The sequence below is a fragment of the Cervus elaphus genome, chromosome 2, assembly GCF_910594005.1.
Source record: "Cervus elaphus chromosome 2, mCerEla1.1, whole genome shotgun sequence".
In the NCBI taxonomy this organism is placed as follows: Eukaryota; Metazoa; Chordata; class Mammalia; order Artiodactyla; family Cervidae; genus Cervus; species Cervus elaphus.
In genome coordinates this window covers 5,113,167-5,140,295 of record NC_057816.1, presented here as the reverse complement: position 1 = coordinate 5,140,295, position 27,129 = coordinate 5,113,167, and the positions used below count along the sequence as shown (strand labels likewise).

General features: G+C 57.3%; 1 protein-coding gene across 4 annotated transcripts in view; it reads left to right on the top strand.

Annotated features, from left to right (window-relative positions):
- The window catches only part of LRP5 (LDL receptor related protein 5), a 124,789-nt gene that overhangs the window by 56,102 nt on the left and 41,558 nt on the right, over positions 1-27,129 (top strand). For all 4 annotated transcript variants that reach the window (XM_043924698.1, XM_043924680.1, XM_043924669.1 and 1 more), the window contains exons 6-7: positions 17,624-18,020; positions 19,796-19,967. In XM_043924698.1, coding sequence (XP_043780633.1) covers positions 17,624-18,020; positions 19,796-19,967 — 569 coding nt within the window. The remainder of the gene's footprint in view (positions 1-17,623; positions 18,021-19,795; positions 19,968-27,129) is intronic.

The following is a 27,129-nucleotide window of genomic DNA, read 5'->3' as shown; positions in this document are numbered from 1 at the left end:
ATAGTACTGTACTGTAATAGACTTATAATAGTTTTCATGCAAATAATACATAAAAAGCAAACAAACATGAAACTTAAAACATTTCTTACCTTACAGGATAGTACCTTGAAAAGTACAGTAGTACAGTACGCAGCGAAAAGGGGCTGGCATCGAGTGAACTGGCAAGAAAAGTTGCTGACTGGGGGAGGGAGAGGAGCTGGGAGACGGCAGGGCTGAGGGATGGTCAGCGACGGGAGCCGGCGGGACAGGAGAGGTGCAGGGCTGGGCACCTCTGGCGTGCGTGGCACAGGTTCTGACCCCCGCCGGGACCAGACGCGCGTTCGCATCTTTAAAGTTCGCAACTTGACGGCTTGTATGTAGGGGGCTTACTGTAATGCACAGGGGGATGGGTAGGGGGGACTGACTGCCTGAGGTGGATGGCCAGAGAAGGTCCACCCCAGGAGGCACCATTTAAGCTGAGACTTAGGGCCTAGCAGGGAGGAGGGGGATGGAACAGAGAGAAGGAGCAGCCTGTGTGGCTGCCCTGTGGCAGGAGCCGGTTGGTGTCAGGACCGACCTCACGGGTGTCTGATCTGTGCAGGCACCTGGAGCCCCAAGTTCAGAAGAGCCCCATTTTGTGCTCTGTTGTCAACTTGAAAGCGCCCTGCATTTTCACTCTGCAATGGTCCCTGCAAATTACGGAGCCATTTCTGCTTTGTGTATTGCAGAAACTAAAAGGAAATCTGGAATTAGTGGAGATATTTTGGTGTATCTTTCTCTGCTCTTTTGTCCAAGTGTGTCTCTACATTTCAGTTGACAATATTGCAGGAGTATTTGCAATTACATGAGCTATGTCCCACGTGGTTCAGTGGTAAAGAATCCACCTCCCAGTGCAGGAGGCGCAGGAGATGTGGGTTTGATCCTTGAGTTGGGGCGATCCCCCGGAGGAGGAAATGGCACCCCACTCCAGTATTATTGCTGGGAAAAGCCCATGGACAGAGGAGCCTGGTAGGGTACAGTGCATACGGTCACAAAGTGTTGGACATGACTACACATGCACGCACAGTGCTTCAGGAGCACGTGTTTTACTGCCTGAAGAATGTTTTATCAAGTGTGTAGACCTTCAAATCATCTTCCTCCTGTTGGGCATTTCTGTTCTATTTGTGTTTTTGCAATTTCCGAGTCTTGCTGCTGTGAGAGGGCTGGCTTGGGGCCTGGCCCTGGAGGTAGAAGGATCTGGATCTGCTGTCTGTTATCTGCCATCGATGGGTGCTATCTGCCTGAGCCCTGAGTTGGATTGGTTGGTGATGTCTGCTCTGGGAGAGGGAGGGGGATACAGGTATGGTTGCCATCTCCACCCACTCCAAGTATCTAGAACCAGGCTGCATGTGGACATTTGGGGAAGGACCAGGGATGGATATGTCAACTTTAAAAAATACACAATATGAGAATTGTAGTTGTGTTTTATTTGGGGCAAAATGAGGACAATAGCCCAGAGAGCATCTCAGATAGCTGAGAAAGTGCTCCAAAGAGGTAGGGGAAAAGGTCAATATATATATGATCTTGGTGAAGGAGAAGTACATGCAATCAAGTGCATATTTTTGCAGAAGTTTTCTGCTAGTCACAAGGAACAGACGTCACATGAACGGTTGTAGCGCTTTTCTAGATATGAGGAGATATAAGAATTGGGCTCATAAAATTGGCGTCTGAAAATATCTAACCATCTGAAGACCCGTCCTGCCAGTTTTTCCTGGAGCACAGACGCCTCCATTTCTACTCTCCACCCTGAGCTCCTTTCAGGACGTGTTGAAAGTCAGCAGCCGCAGCCGCACACGATTTAATCTTGGTAGAGGTGGATGGCAAGTGCCTATGCCACGTGCCAATTTGTAGTTGACAGACACAACCCCAAGAAGGTAGATCATGCAGTCGTGCCTTCCCCAGTGGGGGCCTTGTGCAGCTGCTTTTGTTAAGGGGCCTGGGCGGCTCCTTCCCGCATCAAAGTTCCAGGAGTGGGGTGTAGGCAGAAGTGGGTTGTGAACCCTCACCGAAGCCCAGAGTCACGGCCCAGTGAAGTGGCACAGCCAGAGAAGCCTGGTGTTCCAGAAGGGACTTGACCAGATTGCCCTGGGGTCCTGCCACTCTCTGCCCCCCTTCCTTATCTGTGAGATGGCGGGGGGTAGGGGGGCACGGGTTGAGACCACCCCCTGCCAGGGAAGCTGTGGAGAACCCAGGGCATCAACAGGAGTTGCAAATGGGACCCCCTGCAGGCAGTGGGTCCACATATACAGTGGCCATGCCCACCATTCACACCGCTGACATTGCGTCAGGCCCACGGGGCTAGGTTTGCCTCCATTGTCGGAGGATCCTGCCACCCCCTGGGGGAGGCCCAGATTCCTTTCCAATCAGAACAAGTTGGGACTGTAGGCTTCTTTCGGGTTTCCACCATCCCAGTAGCTGGGGCCTCTGAACTCTGGGGGCCGCTGCCTGGGGTCGAGTCCTTTGAGAGGCTTGTGTACCCTCTGCAGGCATCAACCGCAGGGAGAGGGGTGGGAGGGCTTCCTGGAGGAGGCAGTACCCGGGGCTGGAAGCTCTGTGCTGGGAGCTGACACCGATACCCACAGGGGGAACTGGGGATTAGTAGCAAAGCCAGTCTTTCCTGTCGGAAGCAAGCCCTCGGGGGCGGGGTGTGCGGGGTGTAGGGTGGGGTGGGGCTGGGGCCGATCCAGTTCCCAAAGAGCCCCTGGGAGTCAGCCACAGGGGCCACCTTTCCTGGTTTTGTCAGAACTGCCCGCTCCCCAGCTGTGAAGGACACTTTTTCAAATGACTCAGCTGGAGAATGCCAAGCTCGTGGAAGAAAAATGTTTTTGTTGTCATTCCGAGGGGCCCCTGCTTGGTTGGGAGCGAGGAATGGGGCGGGGGTCTGCATAGAGGCAGACAGGATCTCACACTGAGGCTGCATCCACCCGCGTTTGCTCCACATGCGCCGTCCAGGACCAGGGTCAGAGGAGGGAACAGCTCAGGGAGACAGAAGCCGTGGGTGGGAGTCTTGGTTTGCATGAGAATGGGATGCCCAGGGCCCGGTTTTTAGGAGGCTGGTTCGCACCCCAGTTGCTTCCCACTGACACACGGGTTCGTTCTAGGGGTCAAGGGCGGCTTACGTAGCTCCCTCCTTGGAGTGTGTTAGAAGCTGAAGGGATCTGGGGGCAGCCGGGATGGGAAAGGGTAAACAGAGTTTCCTAAATGTTTTAATTGAAGTCGAGAAGCAACCCAGAAGCTTCTTAGAGCATTTCAAGGGTTTGCCCCCATGGTGGCTTTCTGGACATTCGAGGTGGTCCTCAAACATCTCCCCATGTCCTTCACCCAGAGGAGCGCGGGCGTGAATGAGAAGGGGGTTCTGTCCCTGAGGGGGCCCCCTCAGCTGTCTCGGTGACAGATGCAGCGAGTCAGAGCCTGTTCTGTGATCGAGGACCCAGTGGGGCTGAGGGTTTCAGATGTCACAAACAGTGACGCCCCCCCTGGTGGACCGGGGGCTTCGGGACTCGGATCCCCTTGCGTCCAGTTTCTGTTCCTTGCCACAGAGTGTCGTGTTAAAGGACAATGTTTGATGAAAAGGACGGCCCCCGCCCCCCTGCCATCACCTGAGCGCGGTGGCTGCCTTCCCTGCTCCCGCAGCCTCCCGAGCGGCCGCGTCCCCTGACGTGTGTCGTTCCGCGTCCCGGTGGACGTAAATCGTGTGTGGAATGCGGGTTTTGACTGCTGACGCCGTGCGGGGTATCAGCTGCAAACACTGCCTGGAGACAGAGGCTGGCAATGCGAGGGTAACATGAAGAAAACGAGGCGCTGAACCTGTTGAATGTCACTGGCGGGGCTCTGAGGATCTGGCGCAGGCGCCTTGCTGGCCGGAAGGCAGCGGTGCCCGTGGAGGGCCGCCAGGGTCTTCCGAGGCTCGGCGTGTCCGGTAGGGAGGATGCAATTTCGGGGCCAGCTAAGGAGGCCCTGGGATCACTCGGGGATCTCCTCTTGGCTGTGGAATCGGTGAGGTCCAGTGTCCCACGGCGGGTGAAGAGCCAAAGCCATGTGGTGAGGGCTCTGGAGGAGGCCCTGGGCTAGGGGGATGGCCCCTGGGACAGAGGGAAACGGACACGGACTGTGCCTTGGGTGGCTTCTGTCCAGGATAAGGTATGTCGAAGGCAACATTCGCGGCATGTAACACGGCTTTGGTCCCCAGTTGAGAGCCTGCCGAAGACTTTTAGGGTAGCAAGGAAATGCTCTCTCAGGCAAACCCAGAATTTAGAGTGATTTTCCTGGTGGCTAGGATGGTAAAAATCTGCCTGCAACACAGGAGACTCAGGTTCGATTCCTGGTTTGGGAAGATCCTCTGGAGCAGGAAATGGCAACCTGGGACTCCAGTATTCTTGCCTGGAGAATTCCATGGACAGAGGAGCCTGGTGGGCTACAGTCCACGGGGTCACAAAGAGTCGGACACGACTGAGCGACTAACACTTTCACTTTTCAATCATGCGATGGCTTTCTGTGTCCAATCTTCCTTTTATGAAACCTTAACTCATGTCCCGGCTGTGTGATCTTGGGAAATTGGCTCAGCCTCTCTGTGCTTCCATTTCCTCAGCAGTAAAAAGGGATGATCAGCTTCCCTGGTGGCTCAGACGGTAAAGAATCTGCCTACAGTGCAGGAGACCTGAGTTTGATCTCTGGGTTGGGAAGATCCCCTGGAGGAGGGCATGGCAACCCACTCCAGTATTTTGTCTGGAGAATCTCACGGACAGAGGAGCCTGGAGAATCTCCATGGACAGAGGAGCCTGGTGGGCTATTGTCCACGGGGTCGCAAAGAGTTGGACACAACTAAGCGAGTAAGCATGTAGTACCCGATTCATGGGGTTGTTGAGAGGAAGGCCTGGCTGCCTAACAAATATGAGCTATGCTTGAATTTGAACTTGAACTTGGAGCCAGGCAGGCAGGATGGCAGGAGAGCAGCTTTTCCCTGGACATTTGGAATCAGGAGTAGATGTGGATGCCAACTGTTACCCAGAGGAGTTGGGAGGGGGCCCAGTGTTTGGGGAACCCTCTTCGCCTGGCCAGTGGGGAAGCCAGGCATGTGGCTCTCCTTTCTGGGATGAAGGTCGGCATTGAGCTAGAAGGATTCTGGATCGGGGCAGGGGCCTGGCTGTGTTGGAATTACCATCACCCACGTGACATCCAGGTTCCTGGCCCCAGCAAATCTCCATGACAAGGGACTCGGTGTGGGCAGCGAAGGGCTGCCTCTGCCCTGGATGCGTGCCCAAGGCAGCTGCGGGGTGGTGGGTCGGGAACCACCAGCGCAGCCAGAAACTTCTCAGGATGGGAAGCCAGGGTCTCGGGCGTAACTTGCGGATTCCTGGCTCTCTCACCCCAGGTGCCTGACCTTTTATGCTTGTGTGTGTGTGCTAGTCACTCAGCCGTGTCTGACTCTTTGCGACCCCATGGACTATAGTCCTCCAGGCTCCTGTCCATGGGATTCTCCAGGCACGAATAATGGAGTCGGTTGCCGTTTCCTCCTCGAGGGGATCTTTCTGACCCAGGGATCGAACCCAGGTCTCCTGCATTGCAGGCGGATTTTTTACCAGCTGAGCCATCAGAGAAGCCCATGGAGTTGAATTTGAAGACATTTGTGTGATGTGAGTGAATCCTGTTTTTTTCCTGATTTTGAGCCAGGGAGCCTGATTTTGAGCCGCCCCTGTGCAGGGGTCAGCGCTTTCCCCAGGGACAAAGCTGAGATGGGATGATGCTTGGACCCCAGCATGTGGGAGCCTGCGACATCCTGGGGTGGGTGCGGGGGCGGGGGGCGGCCCCCGGGAAGTGGAGGGTGGAGTGGGGGTTGGTTCACTTGCTGCTGAATGTCCACACAGCGGGGAGTCCATCAGCCCGCTGAGCTGCGGCCTCCTCACTGGTTTTGTGGGGAGATCGGAGGACACCCCTCAGCGGGGCTGGAGCGGGTGTCAGGGGAGAGGCAGAGCCTGCCGGGTGGGGGCATGCAGACAGGACAGGAGCCCTGGGACGCCCTGCCTGTGGGCCGAGGGGCGTCTCTTCCCACAGCCCCCTGGGCGCGGATATGACACCCACTGGCTCCGGGGGCCCGTGTTTCTGGAGACTCAGGGAGGCACCTGTGGGTTCCGAGACTGGAGTGGATGTCCCAGCAAGTGGCCTCCTCCGCCTTGGCCCTGCTGGGGGCTGAGTGAAGTCTGGGGGAACCGAGTGACTCTGGTCCCCAAGGCGGGGCGCCCGCCCTGGGCCAGGAGCCCGCCCCAGGCCAGACCGCGAGCCTGCGTGCCCTTCAGCGCCAGCCTCCCCGCCCCCTCCCTGGCAGCCGCGCCGACGGAGGTGCCCGGCTGGCTTTGGTTTTCCCCATGTTTTTCCAATTATGTGGAATGGGCTAAAAACAGCAGTAGTGGGCCCTTATTTGGGAGTTACCACCAGCGACCCAGGGCGCCCGCTCTTGCCGCTGCTTCCAGCCGCTCGGGGGCCCGCCCCTCGGGGGACCTGCCCTGTTCTTCTGACTTCTGTCCCTGGGCCTTCCTCACGCCCGTGGGGCAGCCCCCTCCTCGGGGCCCGAGTGACCTGGGCAGGTGACCTGCGGCTTGTGGCTCTGCCACCCGGGGGTGGGCAGGCGGGGCTGGGAAGTCACTCTCCGTACCCCCAGCCCAGGCCTTTCAAGATGAGGCGGGGGCTCGCTGAGTGACGGCCCGCCTGCCGCACCTCGCCAGGAAGGAGTTTTAACAGATGTTCGTGGGGGCAGGAGACGAAAGGGCGGCGGGGATGTGGCCAGGAGGGGGCAGCGGGAGGGACAGAGGCGCCCACTGTCGGGTCTGACGGGCGGGCTGACAACTGGGCCCCTTGCATCCGTCCGTCTGTCCGGGAGGATTAGCCGAGGCTCGGGCCCGAGGGATAAGGGGTGCGTTTGTTCCCAGCCTGGCTGTCTTGTCACTTATCGGGGAAGTAGGTCGAAGGGAAAAGAAAGGAGGCCCTTGTGGCCCAGGCTGCCGCCACCCGGGCAGTGATTGGCGTCGACTCTGCAAACAGAAGGCAGCTGCTGTTCTCAGCCACGGACCGTGAATTTTTAATAGCAGGAAAATCAGATTGCACCGTCCCAGGAAATGGTGTCACAAGCCCAAGTGCTGATTTTTTTTTTCTTTTTTAAGAAATTGAGGTATTTAGTATAACTTGCAGACAGTAAAACGCACAGGTTCTAAGTGTAGATTTTGATTAGCTCTGACAGTTGTATACGTCTACATAACCACCACCCCACACCAGATACAGAAGACTTCCATCGCCCGGAAAGTTCCCCCATGCCCTTGGCAGCCTCCCGCCATAAACCAACCCCCCCCCCCCCCATCCCCCCCACCAAGGCGGCCGCTGTCCTGACTTCCATCACCACGGATTAGTTTTGCCTGTTCCGGAACGTCACGGAAATGGAACCACACAGCATGTGTTCTTTTGTGTCTGAGTCTGAAGACGAACTTTTAAAACTAATAAAAGAGGAGAGGGGAGCCTGCCATATTCTTCGAAAGAAAACAGTGTCATCATGGGGCTAGGCCCTCGGACAGGCAGGCCTCCGGGGTGCAGTCAGGCGCGGGGATGCCCGTGTCCACCGGCCACAGTGAGACTGCGGTCGCTCCACACGTAGCCCCCTCCCTCCCAGCCTGTCCGACGTGCCTCTTGCTTCTGCAGTTGAGCCCAGCTCCAGCCTGGCCCTGGACGGACCCCGGGGGCTGAGACGGCTCCCCACAGGGACACGTTCTGTGCTCTCAAGGTCCGAGCTCTGGTGGATGGACGCCCCAGCCCCCAGCACTTCCTGGGGGCTAAGGGTGACGCTGTGTGAGGCAGGGTCTCTGGCCGGCCTGTGTTGTCCACATGCACAGTCAGAGCCACAGAAGGAGGGGCAGAGACGGGACCTGAGCCCGCGCAGCCTGGCCCAGGGTCTGTGCCAAGCCTCCCCGGGCCCCGGGGACGTCTGCCTGCAGTGCACCAGAGTCGTCTACGGGACACTTCTGGTCTGCCTGGGCTCAGAGCGACCCGCGTATGGGCTTTCTACAGAACAGAGCCACCTGCCTGAAGAGGTGGGACGGAGCCTTCCTCGTGCAAGTCCCGGGCTCTTTGCCAGCCCCCCACCCCACATTCCTGCCTTTCAGGGAGCCTGGCTGCCCACTTCTCATTTGCCCACCCAGCCACCCTCTGTTGGAACATGTCTCTCTCGTTCCCAGCCTCGCGTGGGGGCCTTATCCACACCTGAGTCCTTTCCGTGAGGGACGGGCCAGCTTGCCTGCTCAGGGTCACTCAGGAGGGAAATGGGGCTGGGGGCTGAGGTCGGTTGTGACCCCTGGGCGTTGCTGCCTGTGGAGGGCCATGTGAGGGGCCTGGGGAAGGGGCCGGAGGTGACTGGCTGCAGGGGGGTCACAGGACTGGCACTGACCCGGCCGCTGTCCAGTGACCCCGGGCCCCAGGGCGGGGGTGACCCCCGTCCCAGAGCCGGGCACACAGGCCCAGCCCCAGGCCAGGGCGGGGCCCGTGGTTCCCAGGGGCCGTAGCCTCCCTGCAGCCTGGCCCGCAGGCCCGAGGTGGGCCGTGCGGGGGGACAGCTGCTCGGGCCTCAGGTTTCCAGCGGAGCCAGCGTCCGGCCCGGCCACTTCCTCTGTGCCTTGTGACCCTGTGGTCGCTCGGCGCGGTTTCCTGGGCTGGAGTGCCGGCCTGTCGTCTCGGTGTTTGTCCAACCGCTTACCCCCAGGGGGGCAGTGGAGAAAATCAATTGCTAAAAAACAAAAACAAGCCGGCTGCCTGCCTGCTGTGAAGCTGTTTATGGCCTTAGAAGCTGCAGCGTGGACCGCGGCCTACGCTGGGCCCGGCTCTGCCCGTGTGGTTCTGGGCCCGGGTCATGGTCAAGGCGGGCTCTGCCTCCCGTGGGGGCAGCAAGGGGAGATGGATGCGGGAGACCCGAGAGCCAGGACCGGGGCTGAGGACGCGTCAGGCAGGCGGAGAGGCATCTCTGGTAGGAGGAGCCGTCGGGGGTGGTGCGGCCTTGGGGGAATCTCCAGGTTTGAGCCTCGTCCTTCCTGCGGGGTTGGGGTGGGGGGGGGCGTGACCTTGGAGCTGCAGGTGGTTCAGCGGGGGGACAGGGTGCTCTCCATCCTGCCTGCTGGGCTGGGGGGTGGGGAACTCACAGGCCCCGCCCCCTCTTGTATCTATTGATGTGGCCAGTCCAGGCCCTGGGATGCACGCTCGTTTTGCCCATCATGAAAAGTCCGTTTTCCGAGTTGGGGTGTGGAAGGGGTTAACCACGAGGCCCTTTCAGGTGGCCCCCACACTGGGCGACCGCCACCAGCAGCGTCCTCCTGGACTTCCAGGACTGTAGACCCTTCTTCCCCATCCCTCCCTTCTGTTCTTCCAGCTCAAACAGCTCAGAACCTCGAGGCCGAATATATCCCCCTCCAACCTCCCTACCCCCGTGGCAATTTAGTGGAGAGTTAGGGCACTCCCTGCCAGGTCACCCTTGAGAAAGCCGAGGTGGGTCCCCGGATTTAAGACCATCACCCCACCTGGTCTGTGAGATCTTCTAACCTGAGAAAGGGAAGGTGGATCCCCAGAATTAAGACCATCGCCCCACCTAATCTGTGAGATCCCCTCGGGATGAACTCGTGCATTGTCTTTTAAAGCCTTTGTTTTTCTTGTTTTGAAGTGACATTTGTGTTCTCTGTAGGAAGGAAAACATAAAAAATAACTGGAGAAAATAAAAAGCTCTCGTAATTTTGCCACCTAGAGATAGCTGCTGTTAATATTTTGAAGTGTGTTTCTTGTCCTTTTATTTATTTTTTTGACTGTCTCGTGTGGGATCTTAGTTTCTTGACCAGTGATCAAACCCGTGCCGCCTACGATGGAAGCGAGACGTCTTAGCCACTGGACCACCCCGTCCTTTCTCCTTTCACGCATTCACATCTTCTTGCGTGATTTGTTCGGATCATGTGTGTAGCATCATGCTGACTCTCCCGCTTACTGCCTCCCCAGCCTGTCCTGCCCCCGCCTTCTCCAGAGGGTGCCGTTGGGGCCTGTGTAATGACTGACCTGGACTCCAGCCCCTTCATATATGTAATGCTTTCCTGGTGGCCCAGAGGGTAAAGCGTCTGCCTGCAATGCGTGAGACCTGGGTTTGATCCCTGGGTCGGGAAGATCCCCTGGATGAAGGAAAAGGCAACCCACTCCAGTATTCTTGCCTGGGAAATCCCATGGACGGAGAAGCCTGGTAGGCTACAGTCCATGGAGTCGCAAAGAGTCAGACATGACTGAGCAACTTCACTTTCACTTTTTTTTCCTTTAGTGAGATCTCTAGGTTCTTTACGGGTTCTTCCCTTCGGGTTTGGGTTTTGCTGTTTTCATGAAGCCTTGGGGACCCTCTGTGACAGAGAATCCATGTGCATTTCTAGCTGCTGTTTTGGGCTGGCTTCTCGGAGGGGAAGTTGCCTGGCCAGAAGGTCCCTAAGCCACACTGCCATCCAGGAAGCGTGCCCGGGACAGTCCCCTGGGAGGTGGGGACACCCTGACCCAGCTGGTAGCAGCAGGCCTCTCACTTCTACCTGCAAGAATCCGCCTGCAATTCAGGCGACCCGGGTTCGATCCCTGGGTCAGGAAAAACCCTGGAGAATTCCATGGACAGAGGAGCCTGGTGGGCTACAGTCCATGAGTTTGCAGAGAGTCGGATACTACTGCGTGACTAATGCTTGGGCGTCCCTGGTGGCTCAAATGGTCAGGTTACCAAGAAGTTACCCATTTGTCGTGTTTATTGACTGTGTTTTTTGTCTTCTATTAGTTTGTGTTTATGGTCTTTGCCCATTTATTGTTGGGGTCTGGGTAGTTTTCTTATTGATTTGTATGCTTTTATATTTTATATTTTTATTTTTAACGGACTTTATTTTTCAGGCAGTTTTAGGTTTACGGGGGAGTGGAGTGGAGAGCACTTGGAGTCCCTCTGTGTTCCCTCGCCTCCTGACATGGTTTCCCGCGTTATCAGACTGTAGTTCTGATACGTAAAAGTCACACGTACTGTCCCACCAAGAGCTAGCAAACCCCCAGCCCCCACCCGTGGGCCAGACGGCTCGCGGCCTGTTTGGGGGCAGCTGTGGGCTAAGTTCGGTTGAATGAGGATCACGAGAGGAGTGTTTTGTGACCTGGGAAAGCAGTAGGACCTTCAGGTTTCGGCGCCCACGTAGGACGCTTTGCTTACACGCCTTTGCTGATGCGTCAACTGTGGCAGCTTCTAGCTGCAGTGGTGGAGCCGAGGGGCCGTGAGAGGCGGCCGTGGCCTCGCAGAGCCCGGAGCGTTTGCCGTCTGGCCCCTGGACGGAAGGCGCACGGAGCCCTGTGGGGACTGGAAGGCAGGCTGGAGGGTGCGGAGATGACGCTGGTCACAGCGGCTTCCTCTGGCCTCTGTCCCGGGGGGCTCTGTGTGTCTCGTGGCCGGGCTCTGCTATCCCCACGGCCTGCCCTTTCCACGAGGCTTCCTTGTAGACAGGGGTGGGCTCAGAGCTGCCCCGGCATTCAGCTTGCAGAAGGTATTCAGGGTAGAGTCGTGGTCTGCTGGACCACCCTCGGCGGGTACCCAGCCTCTGAGCTCAGATCAGACCCCACGGGAAGGGGGCGGTGGAGGGTTGCCCCACTCCTGCCTGCGGGGCTGCAGAGCGGCCTCCACAGCGCCCCTCTGTCTGGAGTTCCTGCCCCTGAACCCGTCCTTCTATGGAAAGTGTCTCCCAGCCCCGTGCTCCCCAGCTGTTGGGAACAGAATCATATCCTCCCAAAAGACACGGTGAAGCCCTCAGCCCTGGAGCCTGTGGATGTGACCTGCCTAGGAAATAGGATCTTTGTGGCGAGAACCAAGACAAGGTCGTGCTGTGTTTGGATGGGCCCGACCCCCCAGGGACCAGTCATCTTCTCAGAGGGAGGCTTAGACACAGACCCCGGGGGCGGAGGACGTGTTAAGACGGTGGCAAGCAGCCGCAGACCAGGGGACATCTGGGATTGCTGGCAATGACCAGAAGCTGGAAGAGGCTGAGAATGGTTCTTCCCAGAGCCTTCTGCGGGAGCTTGGCCCTGCCAGCACCTTGATTTTTAATATTTAATTTATTTATGTTTTAATATTTATTTTATTGACTGATTGATATTTATTTTACTTATTTCGCTGCTCCGGGTCTTGGTTGCAGCATGTGGGATCTAGCTTCCCTACCGGGGATCGAACCCGGGCCCCCTGCATTGGGCGTGCAGAGCATTGTTAGCCACTGGACCTCCAGGGAAGCCCTCAGCACCTTGACTCACTGGCCTCCAGGACTGTCAGAGAAGCAGTCTCTACTGATAGGAGCTGCCCAGTTTGCGGGAGATGTGACTGCAGCCCTCGTCGTTTGTGGGGACGGTGGCTCGGTCTGGATGCTGTGTTGTCAGGGAGGAGGGCTTGAGCTTGAGTGTCCGTGGCATCAGTCTCTCCCTCCAGTCTGCTTTTCCATTTTGAGGCGAACACTCTGCCGGGGAGGGCTGTGTCCTGAGCCGACGCCTGACCCCAAGGCAGGGGTGCGCCCCTCTTTCCTGCGTGGGTGGGTGCGTGGGGGAGGGGAGGGGTCAGAAGTCGGCCCCGAGGAGGCTCCAGGGACCGCTGGCCAGCCAGCGAGGGAAGGTTTCACTTTCTTCGGCAGTGCCGCGGGGCAGGCTATTTGTTTAAACAACCCCAAAGAAAACCATTTGGCCAAACTGTTAAGTTTCTAAACAGTTTACTTCCCTGGTGTTTAAACAAAGTCCTCCCCGGGCCCTGTGTCTGGTCCCAGGGAGGGGTCGCCTGTCTTCCTGCTGGGCAGCCCGGCACCCTGCGCCCACTCCAAGGCCAGCTGCTGCTTGCACCTTGCCGCAGACAACCCTGGAGGTTGCCCCGGTGAGCGTCTGCCGACCGAGGGGTCCAGGCCCCCTTTGTGGTCTTCTCTCTGTAGCTGCCCCGGCCGACCTGGCCCGGGACTGCACGCCCCACGTCTCCGTGTTGGCCTTTGCCTGCTCAGACCTTCAGGCTGACCATGGCCGGACCTTGGCTCTCTCCTGGGGGTCCTAGTCTCTGCGTTTTTTTTTTTTTTTTGCAAAGCTCAACTAAAAACCTCAAAGGCTCCGTGGCCCAAGGGGTGTCAGAGGACTCCTCACCCCGGTTTGGAGTCATTCAACACCTACAGATTTATCCCAGCGTTTAATTACTGCCTCGGCCTCAGAGACTTGATTCTGAGAAACGCTGATGATGGGGGTCCCTGATGGCGGGGTGTGCGCAAGGCTTCGTACTGACTGATTACCTGAGGGCCGGGTCTGGGCACACTTCGCCCCTGGTGGCTCCGCGCCCGTCAGGGACAGGCTGATGGAATCTGTTGCATCCGTGGTCACAGTCCTGTGGATCCCAGAGGCTCCTGCTGGACCCCAGACCCCTAGTTTCAGCCAGCCCCCTTACAGGTGCCCATGACCCCCGCTTTCCTCCCAGCGCTGGTTCATTAATGGTCATATTCACTGAAGGTCTGTGTCCTGCAACTGCAGGAGCACCATGCGGGCAATTCCCACATCTCTTCTGCCCACCCCCAACCCCAGCACCAGGTTCGGGGCCTGGCCTGAAGCTGCTCCCCACAAAGCCACTGGTGGAGTGACCAGACCCGCTGGGCCAGTGCGCTGACCTTGGGCTTCCTGTGTGTGCCAGCTCCGGGGATTGAAGTATTCATGGGACCTTACTTTGCCCACTTGCTGCTGTGTGTCCTTGGGTGAGGGGCTTAACCTCTCTGTGCATCGGGGTTCCTCTTCTGCAAAATGGAGCATGAACTCATCTCAGAGGTTGGTGTGAGGATGGTGCTATCTCAGATAACTGTGTCTGTAGGATCATGGGAACAGGGATGGGTGAAACAGGCTCAAAATATGTTTGGAAACCGAGTGTCTGGTTCCCTAAGGAACCAGCATTATCTGGGCGCTCTCTCCAGCTCCCATGGGGGCAGATTAAGGCAGAACCCGCCATAGAGTTTGGTTTATGGTTCTCCTTGACGTCAGGGCTAGATGGGGATTCCCATCAGGTCTGGCTGATTCTTCATTCTAAATGAGAAAACCAAGGCCCAGAGAGGGTTAGGGACCTGCCCCACGTCACACAGCAGGAGCGGGTCCAGGAAGTTTCTGCCCTGAATTCTCCCTGCTTGTCTTGGGGTATTGGTACCTGCTCTGGCCAGGGCCTTGTGCTGGGGGGCTGCAGAGAGCAGAGCGGGCCACGGGCCAGCATCCCTGTGAAGCAGTGGGGGCGGGGGGTGCCTGTGTATGTGGTCCCTCTGACCACTTGGAGGGGAGGCAGGAATGGCTTCCTGGAGGAGGAGGCAACCTGTGACCTGGCCCTTGAAAAGCAGGCCTGATGTCACTAGAACCTTTTGGGAATGGAGCCCAGCAGAACTCCCTCCTCTCTGTTCCCCATACCCCAGGCCAGAACTTGCATCACACCTCTAGCTAAATCTGAGTTCAGGGAGGTTTCCAATGAAGCCGGGTGCCTGGGCACCTTCTCCAGCACTCCCAGCGCCTCCCCATCTGCCTCAGTTTCCCCAGCCCTCGGTGCGTGAAGCCGTTGCTGTCCGTGAGCCCCCTCTAGTGGGGGGATCGGGTTATGAACACGAGGCCTCGGATCAGGTTCCTGCTTTCACTGGAAACGCAGGGCGGGGGTGGGGGGACCCCAGAATCACTCTGCAAAGCTCCGGAGTCCAGGGGCTCCACCCTTGAGGCCAGAAGCTGATCGGCTGTTTGAGGCCTGTGGCTGGACCAGGCGTGAGGAGACCGCGCAGTTGAGTGCAGAGCCCAGCCCTGGGGGCCTCGGCCTGAGGGGTGCAGGGTTGGTCCCCATCCTGTCCGCATCCCTCCCTGCTGTGTGATTCAGGCGGGTCCTTGCCCGTTCTGGGCCTTCTGTCAGACCAGGCAAGGGACCCCCGAGTGCCAGAGATGGCTTCTGAGCATAATCTTTTTGCTTCTGTGGATCCTCGAGACCAGAGAGGGCCAGAGTGAGTGAACGGGTTGGGGGGGGGGGAGGGCCACATCCTGGCCCCAGCAGCCTCTGGGGGTGTCCGGGTCAGGGCTGGCCAGCACCCCCAGGGCCCTACACGGAAGGCTCTGTGTAATAGCATGGGAGGCTACCTCGGCCGGAAGTTCTGACGACTCTCTGGGAGGATCCAGGATGTGTTTTGTTCAGGGCAGGTTCTGCTTAGAGACCGAGACTGTCTTTGCCAATGATTTATCTAACACAGGTTCACTGTGGGGAACTATGATTTATGCTACTAATAGTTCACAAGCCAATACTGTAAGGAAACAGTTCAGTCACTCAGTCGTGTCCGACTCTTTGCAACCCCGTGAATCGCAGCATGTCAGGCCTCCCTGTCCATCACAAACTCCTGGAGTTTGCTCAAAGTCATGCCCATCAAGTCGGTGATGCCATCCAGCCATCTCATCCTCTGTCGTCCGCTTCTCCTCCTGCCCCCAATCCCTCCCAGCATCAGGGTCTTTTCCAACAATCAACTCTTCGCATGAGGTGGTCAAAGTATTGGAGTTTCAGCTTCAGCATCAGTCCTTCCAATGAACACCCAGGACTGATCTCCTTTAGGATGGACTGGTTGGATCTCCTTGCAGTCCAAGGGACTCTCAAGAGTCTTCTCCAACACTGCAGTTCAAAAGCATCAATTTTTCGGCGCTCAGCTTTCTTCACAGTCCAACTCTGTAAGGAATACTCTCTTAGTAAGTCAATAAAGAAATAACGTTGTTGTTTTGTCACTAAGTCGTGTCTGACTCTTTGCGACCCCGTGGACTGCAGCACTCCAGGCTCCCCTGCCCTTCCCTGTCTCTTGGAGTTTGGTTGGTGATACCATCCAACCATCTCATCATCTGCTGCCCCCATCTCTTTTGCCTTCAATCTTTCCCAGCATCGGGGTCTTTTCCATTTGGACTTTAAATACTGAGAATCTGTGAGCCCTGGGCAAGGAGACTCTTGGCTGACCTACACTGCCCTCCAAAGATCTTGAGAGCTCCAGCCATGGCCAGGCCCACTCCCGGTCAGCAGTGCTGTGAAAGCATGCAGCCATCTCAGGAAGGGAGGAAATAGCTGTTCCTGCCCTGAAGAGCCTCCTCCACACAGACGGTGGGAGAGCAGCGTCAGGGCCCCTGGAGTGATGACCTTCAGCTTCAGCATCAGTCCTTGCAGTGAATATTCAGGGCTGATTTCCTTTACCGTTGACTGGTTTGACCTCCTTACAGTCCAAGGGACTCTCAAGAATCTCCTCCAGCACCACAATTTGAAAGCATCAATTCTTTCGTGCGCAGCCTTCTTTATGGTCCAACTCTCACATCCGTGTACTCAAAACCGGTTACATTATTGTTCCGGGCAAAGGGGAGGCAGGTGTAGCTAAGATGTGCCTTTCTACGAGTTGGTTCTCTGTAGAGTCAGTCCGTCCAGTTAAAAGCTGGCTCAGGTCCCTTGCTAGTGGGTGACAGAGCCTGTGGGGTGGGCAAGGTGGGCTCTCAAGGTCATCACTCCAGGGGCCCTGACGCTGCTCTCCCACCGTCTGTGTGGAGGAGGCTCTTCAGGGCAGGAACAGCTATTTCCTCCCTTCCTGAGATGGCTGCATGCTTTCACAGCACTGCTGACCGGGAGTGGGCCTGGCCATGGCTGGAGCTCTCAAGATCTTTGGAGGGCAGTGTAGGTCAGCCAAGAGTCTCCTTGCCCAGGACTCACAGATTCTCAGTATTTAAAGTCCAAATGTCCTTTGAGTCATTGTCCCTATCGAGAAGCCCCCCAGCAGAGCCTGGAGTGCGTCACCAGCTGAGCTTATCAGCCATGAAAGGAATCGATGACATCACCCCTGCTTGGCTTCCTCCCTGTAAACTGACTCACCTTTAGATCAAAACAGCTTCACTTAATTCGTAAACAAGCCGATTGGAAATCACAGCAAATCAATAACACAGCAAATAACACAGCACAATATGGCCGGGTGACGAAGGGGGAGGTGGGGCGCCTGCCTCCCAGGCACTCGCTCATGGTGGTGAGATGGCCACCGGGGAAGGATGGACTCGTGATCATGTGCGTGGTCACGGGACTTGAAGCTGCCTTTCTGGGTGGGTATCGGGAGGCAGGGTGGGCTTCAGGCAAGAGGTGGCATTTGAGTCCAGCGGGATCTTTGAGGAGCATGGTGAGCAAGCAGAGCCTGGAGCCCAGAGCCTGGGCAGGACTGGTAACCGGGGCTGTTTGTGGCCAGGAGAGGGGCTTGCAGGGGAGAAGGGGGACTGAGCGAGAAGCAGCTCTCACAGTGAAGTCAGATGGCTGTGTGGCTTTCTACTGGCCGCTTAACCTCTCTGTGCCTCTGTTGTCTCGTCTGTAAGACGGTGATGCAAACAGCGCCAGATGGACTAGGGATCGTGTAGGAAAATCTCGTGAATATTCCCTAACCTTAGCTGCCCCGGGAAGGAAGCCCCGGGGACCTGGCTGAGCCCCTCCCCTGCCGCACCCCACCCCACTCCCACCCCGCAGGCCCGCCGTGCTGCCCGTGCTGCCCGCCTCTGACCCCGCTGCTCATGTGTGTGTTGGTCACAGGGGCGGAGGAGGTGCTGCTGCTGGCCCGGCGGACGGACCTGCGGAGGATCTCGCTGGACACGCCGGACTTCACGGACATCGTGCTGCAGGTGGACGACATCCGGCACGCCATCGCCATCGACTACGACCCCCTGGAGGGCTACGTCTACTGGACGGACGACGAGGTGCGGGCCATCCGCAGGGCGTACCTGGACGGGTCGGGGGCGCAGACGCTGGTCAACACTGAGATCAATGACCCTGATGGCATCGCGGTTGACTGGGTGGCCCGCAACCTCTACTGGACCGACACCGGCACCGACCGCATCGAGGTGACGCGCCTCAACGGCACCTCCCGCAAGATCCTGGTGTCCGAGGACCTGGACGAGCCACGAGCCATCGTGCTGCACCCCGTGATGGGGTAAGGCTGGGAGGGGGTGCTGGGAGCCAGCCCGAGGCGGGCTGGGGGTCCCGGAGCTTTCTCCCCTTCAGGAGGAAACAGATGTCTGGTTAGGAGAGCTCGCCCTTCTAACAAGCTCCCAGGTGATGGGCTGATCTGGGAACCAGACTGAGAAGCTCCAACACAGAGCTTGGTTAGGTTTATAGAAAACCTAGAGACCTTGGGTAAGTCATTTCCCACCCTGGGCTTCAGCCTCCTCACCTGTGAGATAGAGCTATCCACCATGGTGATTTCTGGGCCAGCAATGGCAACAAGATTGACGGCCACCGAAGCCCTTACTCTACACGTGCTGGGTCTCTCACACGTGTCCGTCTTGCCCTCACCTTCTGGGGTAGGTTCACTGGGGGGACGCTGAAGCCCAGAGAGGTTCAGTGACTTGCCCAAGGTCACACAGCTGGGAGGCGGGACTTGGACCTGGCAGTCTGGTTCCAGCTTTCCCATGGAGGAGTCTGTGAATCTTGGCCATCAGGGTAGGAGCCTTTCTGAGACCACCCCCCCAGCAGCTCAGAGGGTAGCAGCTGAGCACCTTCCTGCAGCTTCATGACCAAGAACACGAAACTGGCATTCCCTAAGTCAGCGGGGTGGGGAGCCCTGAGAGCGCTTGAGGGCTGGTATTGAGGCTGCAGGGAAGCCCCCTGCCCTCGGTGTGGGATGGGCCCCCCTCACTGGGCCCAAATCCTGGGGCCGGCCTGGAGGGGCTGGGAGGGCCGCCCTGGGAGGCAGCCTCAGGGGCGATCACTGGGGTGGTAACTGAGCTGCACTGGCCGTAACCATGGTACCCGGAGCCCCCAGGGGTCTCCAGGTGCTCTTCCTTTTTCCCCTGGGGCTGAGGCTCCGGGTGACCTGACCCTCAGGGGGCCTGGTGGCGGGCAGGCTTGCAGCCCACCTGCCCGGGGAGCCTGCGCTCTGGGCCCTGCTCCCTGTGGAGCTGCCTCTGTCTCTAGAAGCCCAGCGGCGCGGTCCTCGGGGTGGTCACAGGGCTGCGGCTGGACAGGCCCGGACCTGGAGCCTCGAGCACCGCGGAGTTCGGGGTGGGGCGGGCCGGCAGACAGACGCGGCTCCGTACAATCTGCCAGGGAGCAGGACCGTCCCTCGGGGAGGGCAGGTGGGCATGAGAGGCCAGTCCCCTGGGTCTGCGGGGCAAGGAGGCAGGAGCTCGTCACCAGTGATGGGACCCGGGCTGTGGGCCGGGGAGACGGGGACCTGCTCCCCCCACCCCTGCCCTGATGGAGGCTGTCAAGTCAGTGCCTCTGCTGGCCTCACTTGGGGGCCTCGTCCTCCCCTGTGAGATGGGATCGGGTCCTTCCCAGCACTGGGTGTGCTGAGGGGACAGCTCTGGATGCTTCCCTGGACTGAAGCGTGCACACAGACACACACACACACACACCCCGCCACCAGAAAGCCCAGCCACTGCACGCATCTCACTTTGTTTCTCGGACAACAGACAGCTTGTTGCCTGATGTGCTTGGCACGTGGGGCCCTTGAGCTACTTGAAGGAGGTTCTGCTCTGCCTCTCTCCTTCTGGGCGCTCGTTGCCTGCGGCCCCGGGACCCTCGGCGGGTTGTCTGCTGGCTGCAGTCCCAGAGCCCGCCTGGTTAAGCCCCTGCGGTTCCCCGCGGAGTCCCTGGTGCTGCCCACGGGCTCAGGCGTGATGAGGGTGGACGCCGTTCTCAGTCCCGGGATGGACCCAGGACATGCCGGACGGGCAACCTCACGGACGTGTGCTTCTTCTCCAGCCTCATGTACTGGACAGACTGGGGGGAAAACCCCAAAATCGAGTGCGCCAACCTGGACGGGCAGGAACGGCACGTTCTAGTCAATACCTCCCTGGGCTGGCCCAATGGCCTGGCGCTCGACCTGCAGGAGGGCAAGCTCTACTGGGGAGATGCCAAGACGGACAAAATCGAGGTGAGCGTCCCCATCAGGGATCCCCAGCTGTTCTGTGGAGGTGGGGGCCTTGCCCGTCAGCCCCTGACCCTGGGCCTTTCCACCTTCCTGGGTCCTGCCTGGAGCACAGGGCAGACCCTTCTGGCATGTTTTTCAGTGGAGAAGGGCTGCAGGGTGAGCTTTCTGGAGGTGCCCTGAGCCTTCCCGGAGACTGGGTCGTGGGAAGCACGTGCCAAGCACATGGGCTGCCCCCTCTTGGGTCTTGGAGTTTGCCTCTGAGCACCCAGTGAGCACAAGCTCTGCTGCAGGTCTGGGTAGACGTGCCCAGCAGATGCTTCTCCGTCTTTCATGCCAAGTCGCTTCAGTCGTGTCTGACTCTGCAGCCCCACAGACTGTAGCCCGCCAGGCTTCTCTGTCCATGGAATTCTCCAGGCAAGAACACTGGAGGACGGGAGTCTTCCTCCAGGGGATCTTCCGACCCAGGAATCGAACCTGCATCTCTTTTATCGTCTCCTGCATTGCAGGTGAATTCTTTACCCCTGAGCCACTGGCTTCTCCGGTGCGCCCCTCAAAGGATGAATATTGCGAACCTTGGGGATTAGGCTGTCAGCTCAGGTGCGGACACCCCTCCTGGGGTCCAGTGGAGTCGGGGCTTCAGGAGAGCAGCCTCGGGTGAGGGGCCGCATCTCCTTTCCTGACAGCGTCATCAGACTCCAGGTGGGTGGGACGGTCAGGGGAGGCCCCCCTGGGGCAGCCCGGTGATGGGGCGGCTTCCCGCAGTGGTTCTGTCTCCAGTGCCCCCGCCAGAGGCTAAACCGCCGAGCATCTTCTCTGGCCTGTCTGGCCGGGTTGCCTTGGAGGGGAGAGAGGGTTCCTTCAGCATGGTCGCGCCCGTGGCCTGGCTCCGAGCTCCGAGCCGGGGCACTGGCAGAAAGGAGCCCTGCATGGTCAGCCGGCTTCCCTTTGAAGCTGGCGGCAGTCTGGCTCCTGCTTCACGGGGCAGCTGTGGCAGGTCCCCCGGGGCGAGGGGGAAGGAGAACCAAGCTCTGGAGCCCACGAGGCATGGATTCCTCTGGCTTCCACTGGCCGGCGGTGGCGGCACATGGATGGATTTGTGGAACAGCGTCCAGACTGTGGGAGGGGGCTGCGAAACCTTGCAGGTGGGCCTCCTGCCGCCTCGTCTGTGACAGCATCCTGGACGGCAGGGTCAGGCCAGCCCAGGTTCGCAGCCCCTCAGGGGCTTAAGCGCAGGGCGGCCCCCAGCGTGGGGTGTGGGTGGGGAATGGGCTCGGGGCCGGCTCGCTCGGGGAGACAGCCCTGAGGTGCCCTCCCTAGCCTCAGGGACCAGAGGTGGACTGGTCAGTCAAGACTGGAGCTGTCTGGGGTGGGGGTGGGTGCGGGCCTGCCTCCCTGCAGCCCCAGAGCTGCCCGTGCCGCCTGCCCTACTGACTTGGGTCTGGAGTTCCCCTGCGGCGCCTCCTTAACTCTCGTCCTGAGTCTGGAGCCCTTGGGGTTGGAAGTTCCTGCCACCGGCGCTCAGCCCTTCCTGTGACTCCGGCCGCACCCGGGGCCCTGGCCTCTCACCCGCTTCCTGCACCTTTTCCCCTCCTGCCCGTAGCCAGGCTCCCAGCTCCTACCCCTCCGATCTGCCCCTGCTCTCTTGCGCCACGAGATTCAGCTTTATTGGTAAAAGTATCTGGGACTTGCTGGCTCCCTATTTAGTCTCAAATCGACGGCCGCTTTGGCCCAGCCTCTCCCTCCTTTCTCTCTGACCTGCTTCTTGGTAGACGCCAAGCTTAGTGAGGGTTCTTCGCGAGGCGGGGCCATCCATCCAGAGCTTGTTCTCGAGCCCACATGCCCAACTGTCCCAGCTCTCTCCCCTGGAAGCATTGGTTCTTCGGCACTCAGCCTTCTTTATGGTCCAACTCTCACATCTGTACGTGATGTGGAACAGCCAGAGCTTTTGATTGTATAATGAAATACATACCCCTGCATGGATCACAGCCTTGTTGTGGCAAACGGACTTGCAGATTTCATTATATACATACAAGTGTAATAAGAATAGAAATAAAGTGCTCAATAAATGTAACGTGCCAGAGCCATCCCCTGACCCTGGCCTGTGAAAGGACTGTCTTCCACGAAATCCATCCCTGGTGCCAAAAAAGCTGGGGACCATTGAAGTAGAAGCAGGGGGCCCGCCCTTTATTAATCCTGAAATGGGCAAAGCGTTCACACAGCCCTGTGCGCACACCGTGATCTGGCAAGGTCCCTGGATGGCAGTTTGAGCCATTCCTGAAGAAGAGCAAGGCCGAGTCTTGCCCTCTGTGGCCTTGCGGTATCTTCTAAAGCTTCCTCCCTAGCGGCTTCCCTGGTGGCTAAGACAGTAAAGAATCTGCCTGCAATGCTGGAGACTGGGATTCGATCCCTGGGTCAGGAAGATCCCCTGGAGAAGGGAATGGCTACCCGCTCCAGTGCCTGGAGAATTCCGTGGACAGAGGAGCCTGTCGGGCTACCGTCCACAGAGTCACAAAGAGTTGGACACGACAGAGTGAATAACCCTTTCAGTTTCACTTCTCCCCAGGGTTGCTCTGACTCCGGGTGCAGTCTCACGGGCCGACCCCATAGACCTGTTTGGCCCGTCTTTGAGGCAGGAAGTGTCACCTGTGTGTGGGTTACCTGGCACTTGCTGGAGGCCCAAGGGGTCACCCGGACTCCTTGTGGCTCCCCCCGCCCCCACTGCGATGTCTTACTCAGCCAGGACCCTGGGGAGCTGGTGTCCTGCAGCTGACATCTGCTGGTGGTCATCTGCTGTCAGGGTGGGTGCTTGTGGGAAGTACCCAGCGGGGATCGACACACCCGGGGGGGGGCAGGTGGGCCAAGAAGGAATCACAGCCTAAGATGAAAATATACTCCGTCCCCCTGCTCCTGACATTTCCTGAGTTGGTGGAGGTGATTTCCAGCACATGTGGAATAAACCCTCATTGGAGGAGTGGTGGATGGGCTGTGTGTCCAGGTCCATGAACCCTGGGGAAGAAGGTTGCAGGACCCCTGAGCAACGGGGCCATAAGCTCTGCGGGTGTGCGTGGGTATATGTGTAAGATCTTTTGAATTACGTGAATCAAAATAACCAGGGCAGTTTTAATTTGGGGTTTTATGTGAGTATAGTCATTCTATCAGAGAGCAGAACTCTTTTTCCTTGTTTTTTTTTTTCAGTTTTTTTTTTTTTTTAATGTGGGCTATTTCTAAAGTCTTTATCAAATTTGTTACAACACTGCTTCCTTTTTCTTAAAAATGTTTTGGGTATTTTTTGGCCTTGAAGCATGTGGGATCCCAGCTCCCTGACCAGAGATCAAATCCACACCCCCACAGCATTAGAAGGCAAAGTCCCACCCACTGGACCGCCAGGGAAGTCCCTCTTTTTCCTTTAAAAGTTTTGCTTTCAAAGTATTGGTCCTGGGAATCACACCCCTTTGCACAGCTAAGTGCTGGAAACAGCATTCAGTGTAAGGAAAGTGCACGTCAGGGGACGTTTTGGGGTCCCCTGGTTTGTGGGTGGCCATGCAGACCCCGCAGCAGTGGGTCCTGCCCCTTGGACATGGCTGAGGGTGGGCTTCTCTGGGGTCTGCCCACCCTTCCTCCCGTCGCACAGCTGTTGTTCTGCAGGTCATGCAGTGAGCTGGTCGGGGGACGGGTGTGTTCTCCTGCCACCCCCCACTTCCCCGACCCCAGACCTGGGCCTGGTGTGTGAGGTCAGCTGAGCATAGGAGGCCGGAGGCCTAGAGGTCAGAGAGAACACGCTGCATGCGGGCCCCTTCCGCATCTGGCTTGGCCATTTGAACATAACTTCCTGGAGGCATCTAGTTCTGGGTCCTAACCACTGGACCGTCAAGGAATTTCTTACACTTTTAAATAAAAACAGTCAAAGGAGTAGTATCTCGTGGCATGTGAAATTTATATGAAATTCCAATTTTTTTGTTTTTATTTTTTGTTTTTGTACAAATGAAGTGTTATTGGGACATGTTCCATTCCGTTCAGTTGCTCAGTCATGTCCGACTTTGTGACCCCATGGACTGCAGCACACCAGGCTTCCCTGTCCATCACCAACTCCCAGAGCTTACTCAAACTCATGTCCATCGACTGGGTGATGCCATCCAACCATCTCATCCTCTCGTCCCCTTCTCCTCCTGCCTTCAGTCTTTCCCAGCATCAGAGTCTTTTCTAGTGATTCAGTTTTTCGCATCAGGTGGCCAAAGTATTGGAGTTTCAGCTTCAGCTTCAGTCCTTCCAGTGAATATTCGGGACTGATTTCCCTTAGGATGGACTGGTTGGATCTCCTTGCAGTCCAAGGGACTCTCAAGAGTCTTCTCCAACACCACAGTTCAAAACCATCAATTCTTCAGCACTGAGCTTCCTTCATAGTCCAGCTCTCACATCCGTACATGACTACTGGAAAAACCATAGCTTTGACTAGACAGACCTTGTGGCAAAGTAATGTCTCTGCTTTTTAATACGCTGTCTAGGTTGGTCATAACTTTTCTTCCAAGGAGCAAGTGTCTTTTAATTTCGTGGCTGCAGTCACCATCTGTAGTGATTTTGGAGCCCCCCAAAATAGTCTCTCACCGTTTCCATTGTCTTCTCATCTATCTGCCATGGAGTGATGGGACTAGATGCCATAATCTTGGTTTTCTGAATATTGAGCTTTAAGCCAACTTTTTCACTCTCCTCTTTCACTTTCATCAAGAGGCTCTTTAGTTCTTTGCTTTCTGCCATAAGGGTGGTGTCATCTGCATATCTGAGATATTGGGACAGACTCACACTTATTCTAGGCTCCCTCCATGGCTGTTTTTCTACGACAAGAACCTTATGGCCTCAAAGCCGAAAATATTTACGCTCCTTTTCAGAAATTGCTTGCCAGACCTTGTCCTGGACGGTCCGCCTGGCCCCCATGTTGTCGATATCCCAGGTTCGGATCTGTTCTTTCTGCATTCTGTTCTGATGTGTTACTCACCCCAGAGGCTGATGGATGGGTTCCCTGTGTCTGTCTCCTCACCCTCCGTCAGAGGGCCCAGGGAAGTTGGAGGTCCCCAAGTTGGGCCCAGAGGGAGCCTGGAGGGCTGACATGTGTCTACCTGTAGACAAGCCGCCCTCGTCAGGATTTGGGAAAGACCTGGCACAGCAGAGTTACTTTGACAGATGTGTTGGATTTGCTCAAGGTGTGCTGAAAGCTGCCGTGAGAAAGGCTGCCGTAGGATCGTTTATTTTCTTGAGTGTTAGAGTCTTGATGTTTTTCCAAGTTGGAGGGCTTGCTGGGTGTTTCATGGGGTCTGTAATTGTGCAAAGAGGAAGAAGGGAGGGCTTCCGAGGCAGAGGAGTGCCCTGCCAGCCCAGAGCCACGGGTCTGTGCTTGTGGTGGGAGCCACCAGCCTGGCCCCAGGGAGCAGCTCACGGCCTCCCCCACTTTGTTCTGGACAACTGAGACGGGGAGGTGGGGGGCAGGCAGAAACGGGGAGGTACTTCCGGGCAGCGTCCGCCCCCCTCAATGGTCCTGTGTCTTCCGTGGGCTCACGTTCATCATTCCTAAGCTGGGAAAATGTACTTCCTCACCTCAGTCAATGGAACGTGCGCTTACTTATGTCTGTTGCTGCTGCTAAGTCACTTCAGTTGTGTCCGACTCTGTGTGACCCCATAGACGGCAGCCCACCAGGCTCCCCCATCCCTGGGATTCTCCAGGCAAAAACACTGGAGTATCTGGAATGGAGTTATTAAAGGAAATGAAGAAAATGTGGACCCAGAGAAGGACGAGAAAAGTCTCCAGAGAGATACTGCTGACCCTTCGGTGTATAGCAGGTGGCGTCTTTAGGTTCCAGACATGGGTTGTTTTTGTGGTTCTGATCTGTATCCACGGCCCTTGCCTAGCCCTGGGTATTCAGCGTCAGAGAAGGAGTGGGTGTGTTGCCTGTGTGTGTGTGTGAATGTGAGATGGACCGTGTATTCTTGGAGACGCTCTTCCTCTTGCTGTGCACTCCCCTCAGGTGAGACCCCTTCCCCAGGTCCAAGTTCTGTGTGAAGCGTGTGTCCACCATCTTTACGTGCCTTCGTGTGGTGGGGCCAAAACCAGAACCAGCACCCTGCACCAGCTTGGAGTGTCCCTGCATCCATCGCCTGGCCCCTGGGGCTAACCCGCGGGCCAGAAGTGGAGCCCAGAGCTCTGCACAGAAATCCTGCCATCTGAGGTCTGCACGCCAGCTCGTGACACAAGAGATGGTCCCTCACCTGGGCGGCTCATTGGAGCCCCCAGGGGGGCCCGTACCTGGCCTTCCAGTTCTGATGTAATTGCCCCTGGTGGGGCCCAACCACAGTAGTTTGATTAAGTTCCCAGGGGGACTGAGCTGCCCCCCTTAATTACAGGTGGGCAGACTGAGGCCCTTGGGGTGCAGGGACTCGGCTGTGGGCAGAGCAGGGGTGGGCTCCCCGGCTGCAGGGTCCTGAGCTGCCTGTCCCGCCCCCACCGTTTGACCCAGCAGTTTTGAGTTTTGTCCTGTGCTGTCCAACAACAGAGGACCAAAGTCTTTTCTGCTCAACACACACCCGATCTGTCTTACGTGTGTGCCACCTGCACAACAGAAGGCTTGGATCCTCTCCGATGAGCTGGAAATATAATCTGGCTGTAGGAGGCCTGTTGAGACTTGCCTTTAATTCATTGTGTCTCTTTGATCCTGGCCTGAAAGCCCAAGAGTTGGGATGTTGCGTTTTCATCATCTTCCTTTTCACATCAGCTTCTGCGGGCTCAGCTATCGTCACAAGCACATCTTATCCTGTTTGTGTGTTTCGGTTGGTTAAGGCGTTCTTATGTTTGACAGTACTTTTCTCATCTGTGGCTTTTGTGGTTGACGCTTTTAATCAGCACTGACTCGTCAAGAAGATTTAGCTTTTACATCTCAGAGTTAACGACCACCAGTGTGTGTCTGGGAGGGCGTCCCCTGCTGGCTCAGCGGTAAAGAAGCCACCTGCCAATGCAGGAGATGCAGGTTGGATCCCTGGGTTGGGAAGATCCCATGGAGTAGGAAATGGCAACCCTTTCCTATGTTGTGCCTGGGAAATCCTGTGGACAGAGGAGCCTGGTGGACTATAGTCCATGGGAGTCACAAAAGAGTTGGGTAGGATTTAGCAACTCAACAACAAG